This window comes from Medicago sativa, chromosome 4 (genome assembly GCF_051527215.1).
Source record: "Medicago sativa cultivar Bolivia chromosome 4, Bolivia_mono, whole genome shotgun sequence".
In the NCBI taxonomy this organism is placed as follows: Eukaryota; Viridiplantae; Streptophyta; class Magnoliopsida; order Fabales; family Fabaceae; genus Medicago; species Medicago sativa.
This window is the reverse complement of record NC_140752.1, coordinates 60879126-60899953: the sequence shown is the minus strand read 5'-3', so window position 1 is coordinate 60899953 and position 20828 is coordinate 60879126. Positions and strand designations below refer to the sequence as shown.

Here is a 20828-nt window from a genome sequence, read left to right as displayed (position 1 = left end):
ACTTTATTTTCATTTGCAAAAGAGAGGTTTTCTTTGATTTTGGTCGGTCAACGTTTTACCTGGACATGTCTTTTAAAGAATCATATATCAAATAAGTGGTGATAAATATTTGGTTAAGATGGGCTTACACCTTCTTTTTGTACAAAAAATATCAATTAAAATAAAAAATTTATGAAAAACTAGATAAATACGTGACGTGTGAATCATGTTGAAGTTTGAGAGATTTCTTATCACTCCTTTCATTAGTGTTCTAGTTCAATCAATTGATAATGCTGGAGAGAATCCTAATTTGCACCCGGCGTCAATTTTTCGCTTGTGTGTTTAGGGTTCAATTGATGCTGAAAACATAATAGAACCCTTAGTTGCATCCAAATTTTGATTGTTTGGGTGTGTTCACGAAGTAGAGATGATGATTGTGGGCAATGATGGAATACATAATCACAGAGAAAACATAGCTATTGAAGATGCCTAACAAGTATGTTTTTAAAGTAAGTGTTTTTTTACCATTGTATATTGTTTTCGAAGTCAATATGGTTGGTATTGAAGTGATAGTAATGACATGCCTGGCTTGCGTAGGAGTTGAAACACATGTTCTATTGGATTGCGTTTCTAGGTTTCTGAAATCATCGGTGGAAGCCCATATCTCGTCTTGTCTTGGTTTGATCTGGGTGTTTCACGATCTACTGGGTGTTCCGTTGTTGATATATTGTAATGGGTTTTAAACAAAGCGGTAATTCGCATTCGTGTGGTTACTAGTGGAAAGATATGTAATCTGGGTTTCCTATTATCTTAAATTTGTACGAGTTGATTCATTCATCGCATTCAGATCATGTTCTGGTGGTTTTGAGTTATGGCTATTGACTCGTTTGTTCGTACTGTAGGACTCAAAAGGGTCACAAGCTTGCTGTATTCGGTGTTCGAGGCAAAGAGTTGTGGTGCATGAATCTATTTCATGTTGTCGAACGGTTCATTCTCGGGTTATTATAATCTAAGTTCATTACTTGGAAATGTTCATATGCTGTCTTTTTTGCAATTCAATTATATGTTCGTACACATGTGCGCTGGATTGTGCATGTTATGTTTGATTGTTTGCCCCAATTTTATATTTAGCTCTTTTAAGCTTTAAGGTTGTTTTGTTTTACCTTTTGATTGATTTTTTCCTTCGTGTTCATTGGGTCAGGTTTATGCCCCCCAGTACTTTGTATTGTTTCCTTTACTTATGATGTCACTGATGATCTCTGCACGCTTTTTGCCTAAAAATAGAAGATAATTCAGTTCTTAAGTTAGTCAAACACTACATATTCAATCAATTAGTGTAACCGTTATCAACTAACTTTATTATGTATCCACTATTAGTAAACTTATCTGCTATTTTAACAAAACAAAAAAAAACTACTTCTTTTGCCACGTATACTTTATTTTGAGCTTATAATGAATAATTTATAACTTCTAAATACATACGACCAAAATAGATATGTTTGAAAATAATTTTCTTCACAAGCTTATAGTTCTTTTTTATTAGCCTATAACAATTGTCGGTAAGCTACTTCAAGTAACTTTATTTTACAATTTTTTTTCTCTGAATTTCACATTTGTTATGTTATCTTTACGTGAAAAAAATTAGTTAATTTAACCATTAATTTTACAAAACAGTATAAATTTAGATAAATAATTTATCTTTTATTGTTATCAGTTATAAACCAACTTATCAAATAACAACTATTTTGCTAACATACACATTTCCACACACAATTTTGTCTCTACCTCTTCCCAACATTTGTAATTGCTATACTGTATCTAACTGTGAAATTTCACCATATATAGATTTTGCTCTACCGCTAAAAATTATAAATGTTGTGAAGAAATCTAAAATAAATGAATAAGAGAATAGATTAACTTTTCAAAAGAGAATAAATGCATAAGAGAAAGAAAATTCTTGGATTGAAAAAGACATTGACTTGACTGAAAATAGAAAAAGAAAATGACTTTGTACTTGACACCCTTTTATCAATGAAACAACTATCACATGCCATATTGCCTTGCCGGCCAGGCAAAAACTGATGAGTTATGTGTATGATTGTATCCATCTGGACTCCATTGGTGAACTTGATCAACGAAATGAAGGGCTTGTGAAAGAATATACCATACATATCATAATTTCCACAAAATGAATAAAGTTATGTTGGGTCAAAGAGTGGCTATTTAGCATAATTTCCACTCATGATCTTTGGACCACATAGCATAATTTAAACTGATAGTCAAATGAATGTGACATTGGCTAATTTGATACCTCATTTGTTTCATTATGAGTATGATATTTAGTCATTTTAGATAAACTAAAACTATGCAAAGTAAATTAAGAAGATCCCTGTTATGTTGAAATTACAGACCCTTGCAATCATTAGCAATATATCCGTATAATTTATTTTAAAATTATATATTAGCAACAAAAAAAGTAATAAATAGTAAATTAAAAATAACACTTATTTTAAAATTATTTTTTTCTACTTCTAATATAACACTAATAGTGTCACAAAGCAATGAATATGACCCGCGAGTTCATTGTCCAAAGTGAGTAGAAATTCAAATTCAAACTATGCTAAACTTTTAATATCAACCTCAGAGATAAGCATGTCATCTCAGGGAATTAAGACATATATCTACCGTTTATTGAACATATTATCTCGAATATAGAATACGAACATTACATCAGCTAACTTATTCAACCCCATATACATATAACTGCTCTCCTGAATCACAATTAAAAACACAAAGGAAATTAGATGATAAGATTGATGTTAACTTGTGTTTTAGTCAATAGATACCATTCAACCATATTGGAGGCATGACTAAATAAATTAGAGGGGTAGTTGTTGTTTCTGGAAAGAAAATAAAAAAATACAAAAAAAAAAAACTACGTAATGCCTATTTGAGTGCTCTAGGCAAACCAAAGGCAATAATGCAATTATAATTATTTATCAATAATAATAATTGTTTAATCCCGGTGATGCTGCTGCAATTTTATCTACACCACTCTTTAATAGACAAAGAGAAGAAACATGTATATGGAAGGCTACGGTTGATGGATCTTAATCAGTTAAATCGGCTTATCGCATTTGCATCGACCTCCTTAGTGATTCTTTACCGCTGCCCAACTCGACACAATGGCAGCTCCTCCGGCACCTCCATGTTCCCCCAAGAGTCCGGACCTTCCTATGGCGTGCAGCTCATCATTGTCTTCCTACACGAGATAAACTTTCCAAGCGAGGCGTCCCTTGTTCCGAAACTTGTGTATCATGTGATCTCCTAGCTGAATCTTACATGCACTTATTCTTTGTCTGTCATAGAGCAATGGCTTGCTGGAACCTCCTTGGCATAGGTGGCATTATTCAAGAGTTGCTACACAGGGCAGATTCTTTCCAACAAATGCTTTTTGACTTATTTAGCAAACTCCATGATCAACAAAGACAACTAGCAGCTATGACCCTTTGGAGTTTGTGGAAGAGCCGCAACCTGTTACTTTGGGATGTCAACGACACTACTCCAATTCTCACAGTCACTCGTGCCCAGGACGCTCTTCATGAATGGAGTTGTGTTCAAAAAGCAAAGCACCCGGCGCATCATGATGATCAGCCCCCTACATGGGAAAAGCCTCCCCATGGTTCAATCAAGTTTAATGTTGATGCGGCTCTTCTCAATGGCAACTCGGTAATGTGCTATGGTTTTTGCTTTCGAGACTCTTCAGGTCATCTTCTCTTTGGTAAGTCCGATTTCAAACTCTTGTCAACCACCGTCCTAGAAGCTGAGGCTATAGGTTTTTTGGAATCCCTCAGAATGGCAATCTCCAAAGACCTACGCAATGTTGCTTTTGAAACAGATAGCAAACTTTTGGTTGATTTACTAGGAAATACTAATCATCCACTCAATGAAATTGGTGATTTAGTTTCGGAATGTAAATCTCTCTTGTTAAGTAACCCCGACTATGTAGTGTCGTTTGTTAGGAAGCAAGCAAATAGTGTGGCTCATAACATTGCTAGAGCTGCTCTATCTAATCCTAGCCCCCATGTCTTTTATGATGTTCCAACTAGCTTGTAGTCTCTGTTTATAAATGAAATGCAGTAAGTTTGCCTTTGCTAAAAAAAAAAAAAAATTTGTTGCTCCTATAATATATAAATACAGTGTGATCTTTGGCTCTTGTAATAATATGCTTGGACTTTACCTCAAGGTTTACATTTTTGACTGGTAGGAGGGCCTTTCAATCTATTTATTTTAGCATGTCTAAGAAAATACTTAATTGGTTACAACTATATAGATGTTCAATTTGGGCACACATAAATCTTTATAAAAAGGTTTGAAAGAAAGAAAAAAATTAAATAATATATATTTTTTAAATAATTAAATGACATGTATTTTTATTTTATATGTCTAAATAATTTGTCTAAATACTTGCGACCATATAAAACTTCTCCTTACATGGCCACAAGATTGGTCTTTCTTTATGGTGCATGTTTATCATAATGGAATAGATGTGTTGATTTTTAGCTAAGTTAGGCCTCCTCCTCCCCCTAAGTTTGATTTTATATGAAGATAATGTTGAGAGTTGTCTTCCCATTTAGTGTGTAGTTTTGTTTGATGTTTTGTCTTATTTTCTATTTGTCAAAAAACAATAATGTTTTATGGACACACGTTTTTTGGTACACATGCACGACACCAATTTAAATAGACAATAAATTCAATTATGACTGATTTAACTAAATGATTAACCATAATTTTCATGTGATTAATTAGATGTTGTAGATGTATAAAAAAGTAGATGTCCATAAAACATCGTTGTCATGAAGAAAAAAAAACTAAAGAGAAATATAACCTCTCATTTAGAAAGGGACAAATCAATAAGTGGAAATTTCAGCAATTATCATGGCTTGCTTGCTTGTGGCTGTAAGTGATACTCCCACCTATCCTCACTCAAATATACTCCCTCCGTTCCGCATCCATTTAAAAATGTGCAATTTTGATCTAACTTACTTTGACCATATTTTTCTAATAATATACAAAGATAAATAATATCATATAAGATGTCGTTATATTCGTCTCGATGAATATTTTCAAAATATCAAATTTTCATAATTTTTTCTAATATATTATTTAAGATATTTAAGCTTAAAATTATGCATTGGTATGCGTAATATGGTCAACTGTGTCATATAAAGATATGTCATATTCGATAAACTCAAATATAAAAATATTTTAATAAATGTTATTATGCATACTATCATCGTTTACAAAAATTTATTCAATCAAATAAATTTCTCACAAAACAAAATAACAAATTATTTCATAAAAAATTAAACGGTGATTTTTTTTTTAAGAAGCTAAAATAAACGAAGAAAAATATTAATTTACATACAATAATTTTTTATCACTTCAATTCAGTGTGAAATAAAAAACCAGCAATCTTAATTAGTTTATGCTTATTGATCTTAGATTTGAGTGAGGACTGTGAATGGTTGAGAGGTTATCTTTCTTTTCTTTCCACCTCTCCTTAATTCGTCTTCTAGTTGGGTACATTTTCAAACTTCCAATGCTTCTATATTGAATTTTCTAATTTTTCTTTTGTCACTTTCACTATATAACCAACCGTATATGAAAACAGGAATATTTATCTAACACAAAATCCAACATGAATATTTCTTACTTTTATTTACTCTCATCGGTTCCATTCCAATACCACATAAATTTATTTTACACTGTGTGCGACTTATGTATGACTTCATAACACATCTCATATAAAATTCAGTCAATTTTCCATTTTCTTCTTACGATATTAGTTTTATGGGTCTTGTTAACGAGTGTCCCGGGACACTCTTTAAGCATGGTAAATTAAGTAATTATTCTTTTAAAATACACTGATTACACAAACTTTCATAAAAAGTTACCATTTAAAGTGTTTAACCAGTACCCGAGACACTAGTTAACATTTTCCTAGTTTTATTATTGCGAAGGAAACACAATATTAGTATATACTCTACGCTTTTAATAATATACATATATCAATGTTAAATTCAATAAGAAAAAAGATGCGGAATCAAGTTACTCTATTCCACTTAATAGGTTTTTTTTTCTTTTCTGAAACAGCAATTTTATTCTCGTCGAGTAATTGCAAGACGCAAAAACAATCGCAGCAAACAGAAAAATACAGACAGAAAAATTACAATAGGTACCGATATACCGAAAAACCTACAACCCACTCCACCCCACAAAGCCTCTCGGCCAAAACAACCCAGCTGGCAGAAAACCAAGAGCAGCCTGCAGCTCAAAACCAGATAGATGCTGCCAAAAACTGCGAACCAACAAATACCAACAGCAGGACAAGGTCTCTCGGCCAAACCACCCAGATGACAGAAAAACAAAAGAGAAATGATATTTTGACAACCATTTTTAACTGTTTCTAATTATTTGTCATTTTCAGAGTTCAAAACATTATTTATTATTGGTTTAAATATGATTTTAGTCTCTGCAATTATAGTTTTTTTGCTTGGATTCAATCCCCACAAATTCAAAAACTATTGCTTTTAGTCCTTTAGTCAGCTTAGGGCCACAAGGCATGATTTTATTGCGTCACATATGATGCCAGAGATTAACAACAACAACTTTTTAATTTGCAAGGACTGAATTAACCAAAAAACTTACCGTCACAAATATAATAAAAAAAAAACACTATATTTGCACAAACTAAAATCATATATAAACCATTATTGCTTTATCAATGATAAGCTTAACTATTTTTTACATATCTGTTTGACTAAAAAAGACATATATGGTAACCATCACTTTCTCACGAGCTTATAGCTTATTTTTACTACCTTATAGCGTTTTTTGATAAGCTAATTCAAGTAGCTTATAGCTTATAATTTATATCCCAATTTTACCCTTGTAGCCTCAATTGAAAAAATAAATAAATATTAAGTAAATATAACTTATTTATATCATTTCATACTTATAAGTTAGTTTAACCGCTAATTCTACCAAAAGCACTACAAATTTAATCAGCTAGTTTATCCACTATAAGCTACCAATTCAGTTATTAGCTATTTTTTTCTTACCGAACAGAGCCATAGCCATAGAAAATTAGGTACAACATATCAAGGGTATCACAACAACAGCAGCAAAAAATTAATTTAATCAAAAGTAACAAAATTCACTCATTTCATTGGTTTATGCAAAATAGACTTAAACTTCACTTTAAAGGAACCGAGTTCATAATTCACTCTTTCTGAAAACAAAAGTCACTGAATTATTCATAACCATATGCATGCATTGATACCCCTTTAAGCTACATAACCCTAGAAAATTCTGTAATTTTCGTGAAAGCTTTTCAATTATTATTATGATCGTCGTTATGATTTGAAATTTGAAATACCTTGAGATAAAGTTGGGAGAATGAAAGGTGTTTGATGAAATGACGAGGAAGTGATGTTGCGAAGAAGAAAGGAATTCTTTTGGGTCTTGAGAATGTGACCAAGCAGCGCCGCCATTGTTCAACAGTTTACAGAAACAGAGAAGCTATGAGAGAGAAAAACGTCATTTTTTTTGAGAAATGATATTTTGACAACCATTTTTTGACAACTTTTTGACAACTTTCTCTCTCATACTCACGTGATGTTGTTATCCTCTCTCTTCCTTTTTCTCTCTCCATTGTTTTTGACCAATAAGAAATGAGAAAAACAAGGTTGTCAACAAAGTTGTCATCAAATGGATGTCAAAATATCATTACTCCAAACAAAAGAGGAGTGATATTTGTACAACCCAAATTAGACAACTTTGATGACAACCAATTTTCTCTTCTTGTGATTGGACAAAAACAATAGAGAGAGAAAGAAGAAGAGAGAGAATAAAAAACACATGTGAGTATGAGAGAGAGGGTTGTTTAAAGAGTTGTCAAAAAGTGGTTGTACAAATATCATTTCTCAAACAAAAACCCAGCATGTGCATTGAGTAGATCAAATCTGTTACTCTTTTATTAGATTTTTACTCTTTTATTAGATTTCCATACAGATTCTACCACTTTATGTATGACCTATTTTTAATATGTGGCTCCCATAATAATTTTCATTTAACAAAAGAGTGAGTGGCAGCCTCTCAAAAAAAAGAGTGAGTGGCAGAATTTAAAGCGAGTGTGCTTACAAAAGTACTTTGTACCAATAGGTTACCAAAAGAGATTCATACTCTTACAAAAATAAAATAAAAAAATAAATTCATGATAGATATGATATTTAAATCCTGTTTTATTCCTGGCTAAAAAAAATGAAAATACTGTTTAATTTAAGCGTACGAATATTAATTGCAATCCCAAAGATAACCATGTACTTAATTACATCAAGTATACGTTATATATGTACATCTGGTATATAAATTAATGATTACAAAGATAAAAAAAACAAAAACTGGTGAGCAAGGCATTGCCACTTACCATCACCAAAATTATGTCCTAAATTCAAGTCAGATGCCTGATTGACTAGCAGAAAAATGAGCATGTATCACTGCCTAGTGTTAGGACAAATATGCAAAAAATATTTGAACACTTCCTCTGGTCAGTCATCATCTGATATACAGACAACATCAGAAGGTGTTGCTTCTTGGGCTGAGTTAGCTGGCATGCTGCTACTTCCGCCAATTTGGGAATGATCTGACATACGTGGCATAGTATTTGGCAGATTAATGCTAGATTGGCTATTACAATTCATGCGCATATCAACGGCAGATAGGTTAGGAGAAGGGAACCCACCTGTGTTCTCATGCCCATGCCCCCTATGAGGATCAAACTGAGAGATTGCCGGCATTGGTCTGGGAAACCACTGAGACGTTAATGATAAAGAATTTGCAGAAGAGTTACTAGGTGCAGGTTGATTTGGTATACAAAGTTGAACTCCACTGAAACTAGAGGCTGGTACAGATGTTGAAGGTCTATACGGTGGGAGATGTGGTGCAGGGGCACATATCTCCCCGCTATGAGTCGAGGGTGGTACAAATGTTGAAGGTCTATACATCAGATGTGGTGCAGGGGCACGTATCTCCCCGCTATGAGTGGAGGGTGGTACAGATGTTGAAGGTCTATATGGCGGGAGATGTGGGGCTGGGGCACGTATCTCCCCGCTATGAGTGGATGCTGGTATCGATGCTGAAGGTCTATAAGGCGGAAGAGGTGGTGCAGGGGCACGGATATCCCCACTGAGACCGGAGGCTGATACAGATGTTGAGGGTCTACGAGGCAGGAGATGTCGCAGAGGGGAACGTACCTCCCTACCTGCTTGCTGATTTCCCGAGGGTGAAGAGATGGAGTAGGTATGAGGTATTCTTGCAGAAAACCCGCTGATATTTCCCGATGTATTGTAAGAGGCCTGTGTAGGTGGTGGTACCGTAGTGTGAGAGCTAGTTGAAGCATGTGAATTCTGCAATGTGGTTGCGGGAGGTCTACAGAAAGAGGAACTAGCAACCAGAGGGGGCCGAGTAGCATTTTGCTGTCTTGAAGGCTGAAATAAAAGCTGTGAAAAACCTGCATCTGACAAAAGTATAATGTGGTTAGAAAATGATAACCAAAAAGAACAGAGGATTTGTCCCTAAATGAGTAAAATGTGAAGAAGATATGAATGTGCTCGCAAACAAAGCAAAAGACATATACAATTGCATACTTAGTTAAATAAAACCTTCCCAAAACATTTAGGAAAATCCAAACAGCCAACCTTAAAAATAACAGCTGCAGCAAATGCATTTTTTTGCAGATTTGCCTTTTCCTATTTTGGGGAGGTGTTTAAAAATATAAAAGTAATTAAAAATTAGAACAAGCACTATATTGTCCTTCACAAATATCTTACTGGCAACAGCAATTCAGATATGTTTACGAGCAGCAAATATACTTTTTATTTTGCTCAAGATCAAGAGAAAAATAGATGTCATAGACATTTCAACAACTACTGCACTCACCATAAGGGAGTATTCCTTGCAGCATTCCCGATGCACCAGAAAACATAGGATCAAAATTAGCCTTTTTAAAAGTATCAGCCAATATCTTATGTATATATACTGTTCTAGATTGCGTATCATAGGTCTTCTTTGTTTTCTGAAACTCAACCTCAATCTCCTTCATTTGAATATCATACTTCTTGTGAAGTTCTTCAACTTCCTTCTCAAAATTACATTTCAGCTGTAACTTCTGCTCCAACAAATAGAACAATATAGCAGTTATCAAAAAAGGAAGATATAAGATATAAAATCTAATAGGTATTCTCACATCAATGAGAGAAGAAAGAAAGAAGCTAACCATATCTTCATGGTTTTTCCGATTTTGATCTGTCAGTTTACGTAGTCTTTCCAATTCATAATTAAGTGGATCATGGAAGTAAGGTCGAAAATTCCTCGAAGCCAATTGTGCTGGAGTCTGAATGGGAAGATTATTGATAACTCTGTGAGTTGACATATTTCGTGTGTCTGTCAAATGGGATCTGAATCCACCAGGCACAAGTGAATCAAGGACCATGTTTGAGACAGGAGGCACAACTTGACGTGAATGTGAATCAACTTCTATGTTTGAGGTAGGTTGCTCAACAGCTTGATTTTGAACCTCAATCATTGCCTCAGGAATCTGTCTGGAGAGAGAATCTTCATTGGTCCCTTCCCGGTTTACACCTCCAGTCGCCAAAGGTAAGTGACAGAAATCTCGGTTGGAAGAAAGGAACAATGAAGAGGGTAACTGCACCTGCTCTGGAGGCTCCATGACCATTGAAACACGATTTGGTTGATTTGCAGGTAAAACATGAACTGGACTAAGCGGTGAGTCTACAGATGATAATGGCTGCACCTGCACTTGCTCTGGAGGCTCAATGGGATCCCGTGCTCTAGATACTGAAGTCGCTTGGGACAAAGTGTTTTCTGCTATCGTTCTCTGTACTACTTCCAGGTTGTCTGGTGTAGTACTCTCATTCACTTCCATGTTATCTAGTAATTCACATTCAGCCTCTTCATGGCTATTTTCTGGCAGACTATGCCGTGATTCTACAGATGATAATGGCTGCACCTGCACTTCCTCTTGAGGCTCAATGGGATCCTGTGCTCTAGATACTGAAGTCTCTTGGGACAAAGTGTTATCTGCTATGGTTCTCTGTACTATTTCCTGGTTGTCTGGTGTAGTACTCTCATTCACTTCCATGTTGTCTACTAATTCACATTCAGCCTCTTCATGGCTATTTTCTGGCATTGTGACTGGTATTTGTCCATCAGTTATAGCTGGCACGACACTATCAGGAACTTGCTGCTTTGAAGAAGGCGGATTCAAAAGGGAAGATGTAGCTGGACGACCATCGCCTGGACTAGAATAGATACAAGGCGATGATGATACAACACCGTCTAAACCTCCATCAGATATTTGATTTGTTGATGAAGAATTCAAAGGAGCTGCATTCTCTGGATAATCAGTAGTTCTAACTGTGCTGGGCAATCCCACAGCTGCATCCCTTCTCGATTCTGGCACCATGACTGGTATCTGTCCATCAGTTATGGTCGGCAAGACTCTATCAGAAACTTGTTGAGTTGAAGATGGTGAATTCAACAGAGAAACTGTAGCTGGATGACCATTACTTGGACTAGAAGAGTTACAAGGCCTTGATGATACAACCCCATCTAAACCTCCATCAGATATTTGATCTGCGGACAGAGGAGCTGCATTCTCTGGATAATCAGTACTTCTGACTGTGCTGGGTAACCCCACAGCTGCCTCCCTACTCAACTCACTGGCAGTGGCCCGTGCACAACTAGTTTCTAGCACTTCATCAGACAGAAAGATTTTCGGAGCATTATGGGGAGTTTCAAGTTCCTTAGAAGAAACTAGGTTTGACAATTCATTTTGTAACGACGACTCTCGGAATTTCTGCCTTGCTTCCAAATGTTCGGTCTCTAGAGCACGGAGATGTACGTCATACTTACTTTTTATTTCTGTTTTCATTTCATCAAATCCACTTGTGAAATTCCTGAGCATCTCGTTCTTCTTCTTCTTCTTCTTTAGAGCTTGGGATTTAATAGCTACCCACTCTATTTTGTACCTTCTTTTTAAATCATCCATTTCGGTCTCAAAATCTTTTTGCAACTTAAGTTTGTTTTCCTGTTGCATATGAAGTAGCTCTCTCCATTGGTCTTTGCGCTTCTGAGTTTCTTTAGTATTTCTGGAAATTCTGGAAATAACGTTTTTGGTCAATTCAACATCTGATGTTATATCTGTGTTTGAATGAACCCTGTTTGATGATTCAGAAGCCTTTGGAGAGCAATTGACACCGGAGTTTCCTGTGCGTAATAAAAACTTGTCCTTCAGATCCCAAAGCATTGCATTAATTTCATCAACGGCACCTTTCTTACAGTCAAAATTCAAGTGCTGCTTTGCAAGAATGAGGGAAGCTTCAGTGTCAAGTTTGTGGCTTAGCAGAGAAGCAGCCGTCCAACACTGAAACAGTACAGGAAAAAGCTAGTGAGTTAAATGTATTAAAGGCCATCAAGTAAATAGTATGCATTTTTTAAGCCGTATAAACTAAGGGTTTCCCATATTAAATGGGGTTTTGAGATGGTGATCATTGTGCAATGAGGAGGAGGAAAAAAGGATAAAGGGGTCAAATAAATTTCATAGAAAAGGAAATTGTTTAAATATAATGACTAGGAGAAAATAAATATTCAATTGAAACAAAGTGATAGAACTTGTGTAGAAGAATTAGGCCAGCTGATACCAAGTCCTGATGGCAGGTCTAAGGCTTGGCAGGTTTCCTATAGGAATTTTTTTAAGAAAAATGGACCGATTGAGCTGGCAAGTGAGGGAAATGACTTGTACACGGGAAAGTTAGTTACATAAGGAATGAGGGAAAAGATTGGTCTTCATTCTGGAATTCTGTTAGAAGTGAGAGCGGGATCACCAGGAATTATTCTCTGGTGAGGGAACCACTTGTCTGGGGCTGATAACTTGCTATAAGATTTTCTTCTACTTTTCTGTTACCATTTACATTAATACTACCAGTCTTATTTCAGTATCTTCTTTCTACTGTAGCCTATCACAGAATCGGGTAAAGAATAATTGGAGTTACTTCAAGTCTACATTTTTTTACCATGAAACCAATGCCTACATGCATGTGGAGGTTTGAATGTAGCCTCATTTATTACCCAGCTGACTATGCTACCCAGGAATCAGAATCTCAACTTACATTTAGTTTCAAGGTAGGCAACATAAAAAACAAGTACAAAGGAAAAAGGCTTGCCAATTAGGTAGCACCAACAGACAAATGTCACAGTAGATGCAAAACAAACAGACATTAATAAATTTTCCCAAGAAAAAGAGTCGTATGGTGCAGAATGAAGCATTCTTACAGATAATTAAGTCATTCTTCAAATTTCTATGAATAACACAATAACTCCTATAAAACAATAATCCATAAGTATGCTTTTTCATTCTGCATCACCAAACCAAGCATAATGCCCTTTATAATTTAGTGAGATCCTGGAGGGGAGGCAATAATTCAAAACAAGTTCCAGAAGTTGCAAAACAAAACGAGGCAAAAGCTGGCAACAGCCAAATCTTACATGACCACAAACAATCTACTTATACAATTGACCTTGGATTACTAGCAGTCACATATTAACGGGGAAAAATAATTAAATTCCAATTTTCTGAAGAAAAAAAGAAAGAAAGAAAAAGTAATGCCGCCAGGCTAAGGTAGGGGGAAACTGAATAAGAAAAAGAAATGAATGAAACAAAAGAAAAATTATAGAAAATATTCTGACCAGAGATAATTGAAAGGCCTGTAATATTGATACTGGTTCTGTACAGATCTTGTAATTGTTCATCGTATATTCAAGAAATTTTCCAACCATACTCTTGACATTATCCTGCAATGTAACGAAGTTATGTTAAAACACCATCAAATTTGATGATAATAGAGCTTAGATTGGCATACTAGATCAACCATCACAAGACACGTGAATAACGGCATACAATCTTTTAAAGTCCTTGGTGTTGCAGGCAAAGTTGGATTAGAAGAATTCAACAGCAATATTCATTTTTATAACCAAAGTCAATGAAATTGAAAGGTACGTGCTCCATATTCCTTATAGGTTATGGGCATTCATAATCTTGAATCCAGGTTTTATTGCTTACAAGTATAGCCATTATTGTGGCCATTTCAATGTATTCACTAACTCCATAATACAACAAAATTAATCCATCACTGAGTAATGACACATGAACGCTCTCCAACAAAATCAAACTGTGATTAAAAAACTCGAGAACATTCCAGAAAATAAAGCGTACTCTAGTCGACGAAAAAGGACAACCGTGGTACAAACATACAGCAAGTAAAACCTAGTAAAGTAAAAACAAGTAGCATACTGGGAGATGAAGAATTTCACAGAGCTTTGCTATCTCTGGCTTCAGTGAACGATGTAAGCTTCTCTGCAGTGTCCTTATTTTCTCATTTTCAACAGTGTTCCCTTGAGGTTTCTCTGAAATTTAATTAAACAAACAAATTGAGTAAAAGATGTCATTCACATGGAATATATTACAATATGTATCAAAATGAGGAGAAAGGCATGTTGAGGCAGCGGTCCGAAAAACTACATCATTTTAAGAGATAGACAATATTGATGACTCTTGCAAGTAACGCAACAAAATTTATTTAGGGAGAGACAATATGAATAAAGTATGCTGTTATCAGTTTGGCTTGTAATGAGCAGCTAAGTTTGTATGTGTTTCCTTCAGTTTGAAGGTGACTAAAAAAGGAGAATGCATCTTGATCTGATGGTGAAAAGAATAACCACCAAAGATGTGTGAAGCCACCTAAATTTGTCCTTCAACATTGTTCAAAGTTTTTTATTTTTTTATTTTTATGCTTCTGTCAATATTTTCCCTCAGATAAGCCAGATTGACAACTCTACTGCTTCTTATTCCATACTCAATAGGATAAAGAATGAATAAGTAAGGATTTTAAGTGTCATTTCAGCTACCAATAAGAAGGCAACTATCTGGTACTGCCTCAATCTCAAACGTGTAGGCCAAATGATGCCAGAGTTTAAAACTTTCTATAGGTCACCTATCCCTCATCCCAGCCAAAACTAAACAAAAAAACCATTTTGACCAAAAAAGTCATGATACGACTTAGATGTATGCCTCATGCCTCAAGTAAAAGGGGATGCATCCTCATCAGGATTGATACTTCTCAAATAATGAAAGGCTATAAGATTTCCAAGTTTCCAAGAAACGCTATACGAACAAAAGCAGTTGAACTAAATAGGGATTAAGAGACATTACCCACTGAATCTCCTGATTTTCCTGCAAAAGTACACAGTGCTATCAGAAGCTATGGTATGAAACACCAAATAGGACAATAATTCCTACTATTTACCAATCTCATTGAACTATTAAAAGCCATCAACAAAACAAAACATAAAAAATGATGGAGATCACTGACCTTCCATGCTTCTGGTACATGACTTTTCATCGTTAGATTTTGAAGCAGGTTGATCAACATTATTGATCCCCCTAAAGAAACCAATCAAAGAATAGAGAAAAATAAGCTAGTGACAAAATAAAAACCCAATGCAGGGAAGACTAAAGATCCATCATATACTAGAAAATGAAAAACACGATATTAATAACAACTCTGACTTGTGTTTTACTGCCTAACCCTTTCTTCCATTTTATTTTCTATTCCCGTGCTTTTATGACCAAAAGGGAAAAGATAGAAACTAAAAAACTTCATACAATACTGCCCAAAAGTAACATGTATGACAAAAATAAAATTATATCTTAATTAAGTTTGTCCCTATATGTTTTCTCTGCATTAACTTTTGTCCTTCATATTTTCAATTTGTTCATATGAGTCGATCAGTTTATCCATTGCATTAAATTGCCATATCGTGATCATCCATCCAAATTATTTTATTAGACTGTAATGTGTCAAAAACAGATATTAATTTTGTAGTATCTGATATAGAAAAAATTCCGATATATAAAACCTTACATGTTAATTGAATAACTTAGACAGTTTAAATAATGCTATAATTAATAAATCAAAAGACAAAACGACAAACTTAAAAAATAATCTATAACGCAAAAAATAAAATTACATTGTCCGCACATCACAACCAATCATGTGTGTGACTTTAGAAGTAGGAAGAGGGACTTCAATGTAGTAAAGCAATGACTAGTTAACTATTTCTACCATTTTTTCCGAGTTTAATTTTCATGCGCTGTTAATGTAAAATAAAATTACACTGTCAGCGCCTATGAAGCATGGATACCTCTAGGACTAGGCGTGTCGCAGTGTCCGACACTCCTATGACACTCGTACGACACATGTCGGACAACCAAGACCGGTGTCCTAAATAAAATTGTTTTTTTCTTTACTTCGACACTCCTAGACCGGTGTCCGACACCTGTACAACACTCATAAGAGCCGTGTCGGACAATTCAGACAAATGTCTAAAACATTTTTTCTCTCTCTTGGTTCCACACACTGTAGATACAAGAGTTACATATGTGTTCGAGAAATGTTGATCAATTAGGGGGTTTATAGAAATTAAAGTTGATTACAACATTTTTAGCTTTTTTGATAGTGGATAAATAAATAAAGATCAAATACTATGGTATCTTGTTTTATAACTTTTTTCTATCAAATAAATTGCTCAATTTATATACTTATGTATGTATTTTGATTTTCATTTTAGACCCTCTATAAATAAATTACTATATATGTGGCGGTGTCAGTGTCCTAGATTTTTTACATTAGCGGTGTCGACGTGTCCGTGTCAGTGTCCTTTCAGGTGTCCGTGTCGGAGTCCGTACTTCATAGGTCAGCACATCACAACCAATCATGTGCGTGACTTTAGAAGTCGTCATGATAAAAGTCAAACATTTCTAATGATGTGACGGTTATGAATGACTAAAGTGCAAAAACTCTGACACTAACAGTGTATAAATTAAGTTTTTTTTTTTTTTTTTATGATAGACTTTATATAAGGATGTTTTCGTTAATGCGATTAAAATTGAGTCAGAAGCCATTTTGTTTCCTTCGCCTCCATTTGCCCCAACAAAACACTATGTGACGGTGATCAACTACAAACAAACGTCCAAACGATTTTTCCATTTTAAAAACTTCTTCTACCTCCTACTCTGGTTTTAGGCCTTCAGAGGATCAACTAATGTTTTAAGAACATATTTATCAGCTTTAGAACATCATGCATTATATTTATTTCATAATCAAGCCTTATCGCACTAGGTGGGATTGGCTACATGGATCCTAAGACATCACAATTACCTATCATATATTAAGTTCGAAGACAGTCGTTTATCTCTAATGTTTTCTTCATGGTTTGACCTTTAGTTTTTCTTGGTCTCTTCCTCAACCCCTAACTACTGGACTATCCTACACCTGGTCAACCCTCCTTATTAAGGTTTTCATGGGTCTTCTCTACACATCCAAAACATCTGAAGAAAGACTTTGACAGTGGAGGTTCAAATTTAGATGTTGATGTTAAAAATCACATAAGGGGGGAAATGTAGACAAAGTTTTGTATTAAAATGAACTGAAGTGCAACACAAATACATCTCCAAGGGAAACAAAGTTAATATTTAAATGAGTGGATTGGAGTACATTAAATCCTTTCTCAAAAGGAGGGAAATGTACACTTTACTAAAAAAATGTTTAGTCCTAATTATATAAAAGGCCAAAACATGCTTGATATGCAATATATGGCAGCATATTTTGTATGATTTTCTCGTAGAAAAGTCTTATAACCAAGGGCGGAGCCAGTTAGGAGTCGGTATCAACAAAGCTTTCTAGTTCCTAATAAAATCACGGCTGTACAACTTTAGTCCCTATAAAAATTATATTCATTTTGAATAAAAAAATTGAAGTTAAATGGTTGTGATTTTATAGGAGCCAACAATATATTTAACCCTGCTATTCAAAAATTAGCATCGATTAATTGAGTAATTCCCTAAAGTTTGCTAGAAAATAGCAATTACCTTATCCTTTTGGAAGGCCCACTGGTCTCTACAGCATTGCAGCAAAGCTTTACAGGGTCGGTATCCACAATTAATTTGCAGTTGTCATCATCAATAACTCTAGGAGAAACATCAGAATGCTTGTCCACCAATGTGCTTTTTCTTTTCGAAGGTGTCAAATTTTGACCGTTTTCATTTACAACACATTTCCTAATCAAACTTTCATTTGAATCAGAATCCCCAATTGCTAACGTTTGCGATGTCTCCTTTTCATGGCAATCAGACTGAACTCTTTCAGGTATCTCACTAGTCTCATGTGCAGTTGAATTAGATCGTACCACTGCTGAACCTAAAGTCGCTTTCTTTGCAGATAGTTCTTTCGCAGACCCACTCGAGCTAGACTCCGTCCTCATATCCGTCGCTTTGCCTTCTTCAGATGGCAGAATACAATCCTCAAAAACTGTTTGACGATCTAAACTAACCTCTTTAGAGCACTCGCCAATCTTGTCCTCACCCATGTTGCTATCTTCTGGAGTCGACTTGTCCTTCTTATCTGTCTCCTTGTTGCAATCTGGCCACCAATAACCAAAAAAATAAAAATAAAACATTCATACAAACAACAACAATATACTAAACCAACACACCTCACTCAACACCATTTTCACTTCTATGTCGTCTGATAACCGAAAGAACTATTAAGAAACTTACAAGACCTACATTGAGTCATCACACCAACAGAACTTTAACCAACACAATAACCAACTCATCACGACTCTATTCTAAGTGAGAAAATCAAGAATTCATATCTTAACAACCCACGATTTGTTACGTGTGTACATATAATATCAACTATGCTTTATTTATGAACGGTCGATATTACTCACTTTAGAGCTCAGAAGCGCATTGACACATACACAAAACTGACACAAACACCGAACACGACACTGACACAAACACCGGACACCCGGTTAAAAACTAGGAAAAATCAATTAATAGAACATAATCACATGTGTCACTATCATGTCAGACACTGACCCATGTCGGTCAGATGTGTCACTAGCATGTTAGCACCGACCCATGTCGGACCCATGTCAGACACCAGACACGCCTTCCATCAGAAGAGTCGGTCTTTGACCGACCCATTCTATTGAACTCTAACAAACTCTTCCAGCTTGTATAACAATCTAACTAACTAACTACTTTAAAACTAGCTAACTAATCCTAACAACTCCAACTACCTCTACCAACCCATAACTACCCATCTTTACAACCTAATTTCACAACAAATAATGGTCCTTTCCTTAAAAAAATCCAAAATTAACAACATAAACAACAACATGCAAACACTAAAAAAAAACTAAAAAAATAATAATTCACCTTTCTTTTTTGGTTGAGTTAAAATAGCACGATAAATACGAGAATCTCTAATAGTAAATTTCCCATTGGAAGATGAAACGTTTCGATTTCTCTCAGATCTTCTCAAAGGAGGACTAGGTGTTGATGTTGATTTCATCTTCTTGTTAGATGAAGAAGGACTTGAAACCATTTTCTTCAACAATGTAAGTGAAAATCTTAGTCGAATTTTGAAGAAAATGTAGTAACCCTAATTCACCAGAAATAGAAATGATTTTTTTGACTAGGTTTGATTTTGAGTTGAAATGAAAAATGCGAGTAATACTATATGGTTTTTAATTTAACATATGGTTTGTTGAAAACGGGATTTGAGGAGGCGAGGATTGAGGGGAATGTAATGATCAATGGTGTTTTGTTCTTGTTTGAGTCAGTTTGAAGGAACTAGTTGTATGAATGAATTTATTATAGAGAAATGATATTTGTACAACCATTTGTGACAACTTTTTTGATAACTTTCTCTTTCATACTCATATGATGATGTTCTTTTTCTCTCTCTTCTTTTTTCTCTCTCCATTGTTTTTGATCAATAAAAGAAGAGAAAAGCAAGGTTGTCATAAAAGTTGTCTTGAAATAGATATACATATATCACTACTCTTTATTATATTGGTTTCTACTATTTGGGGGAAATGTGATTTAGACATTTTTTTTAATAATTATTTTGGTCACTAACATTCTATTGACTCATGAATGAATAGTAGAAAATTAAGCATTAAAAAATTAAAAATTAAAGTTTAGATTAAAGTGTGTTGCTTGCCATTGAAAACACACTTTATGCATTGCTTAAATAAGCAACTGACACAAAGAAATAAGCAATGAGAACTCCAGCTGGATCTCCTCCAACGCTGCAGAACTTAAGGGACGGGACCTTCACATCCAGCTAGGCAATAAGCAACCTGCATTGGAGATGCCCTCATAGTAATGGTTCATGACATAAATAATTGAAATCTATACAGGGTAAGAGCAACATGGAGTTTTACAAATATTTACTCCCTCCGTCCCTTAATGTAGGCACCCATTGCCTTTTTCACATTTCTTAAGAAAAGTTGTTAGTGCAATTAATGTGTCTATTTTGTGTGTTAATATTACCAAATTGTTATTTGTTTGTATGTGTATTAAATTTGACTTTTCATATTTCAAGACAAGATAGTAGTATTAATTAGGGGCATGTTTAGGAAAAAAATAAATAAATGCATCTAATGATTTGAAAAGAGGTTTACACTTAGGGACAAAAATAAAATCAAATGAGTGTTTAGATATATGGATGGAGGGAATACATGATAAGATCCTAAAAAAAATGCTTTAAAGTCACATTCACTTAATTGATTTTTTTAAGAGCCCTTAATTGATTTGTTGATTACCACGTAAATACTTGTTTTGATAATCCCAA

At 34.8% G+C, this 20828-nt stretch overlaps 2 protein-coding genes across 5 annotated transcripts; one reads left to right on the top strand and one right to left on the bottom strand.

Moving 5' to 3' along the window:
• The first annotated feature begins 3351 nt into the window (after window positions 1-3351).
• LOC146930379 (uncharacterized) lies at window positions 3352-4095 on the top strand. The gene has a single exon (XM_085707549.1). The coding sequence runs from the start codon at window positions 3352-3354 to the stop codon at window positions 4093-4095; it is 744 nt and encodes a 247-aa protein (XP_085563675.1).
• Window positions 4096-8316: 4221 nt separating this feature from the next.
• On the bottom strand, window positions 8317-19815 carry LOC146930378 (uncharacterized). Of its 4 annotated transcripts, none has more exons than XM_085701920.1 (10): window positions 19406-19815; window positions 18050-18599; window positions 15492-15562; window positions 15332-15352; window positions 14414-14526; window positions 13810-13914; window positions 10319-12487; window positions 9982-10210; window positions 8786-9559; window positions 8317-8686 (listed from the first exon to the last, which is right to left on the bottom strand). In XM_085701920.1, exons 1-10 carry the CDS (start codon window positions 19572-19574, stop codon window positions 8592-8594), a joined length of 4296 nt encoding a protein of 1431 aa, XP_085558046.1. In that variant the 5' UTR covers window positions 19575-19815; the 3' UTR covers window positions 8317-8591. The 4 variants fall into 4 exon arrangements, with proteins under 4 accessions (XP_085558046.1, XP_085558047.1, XP_085558044.1 ...); XM_085701921.1 differs by having other exon boundaries at window positions 8786-9553; XM_085701918.1 differs by having other exon boundaries at window positions 8317-9559.
• Between the last annotated feature and the right edge of the window lie 1013 nt (window positions 19816-20828).

Bases quoted from the DNA above. Each gene is read 5' to 3' on its own strand.
- LOC146930378 (XM_085701918.1), bottom strand. From the start codon at position 19,574: ATGGTTTCAAGTCCTTCTTCATCTAACAAGAAGATGAAATCAACATCA. The intron at 15,353-15,491 runs GTCAGTGATCTC...GTACTTTTGCAG, and splicing joins ATGTACCAGAAGCATGGAAG to GAAAATCAGGAGATTCAGTG. The intron at 10,211-10,318 runs GTTAGCTTCTTT...TTGTTGGAGCAG, and splicing joins GGAAAAACCATGAAGATATG to AAGTTACAGCTGAAATGTAA.
- LOC146930379 (XM_085707549.1), top strand. From the start codon at position 3,352: ATGGCTTGCTGGAACCTCCTTGGCATAGGTGGCATTATTCAAGAGTTG.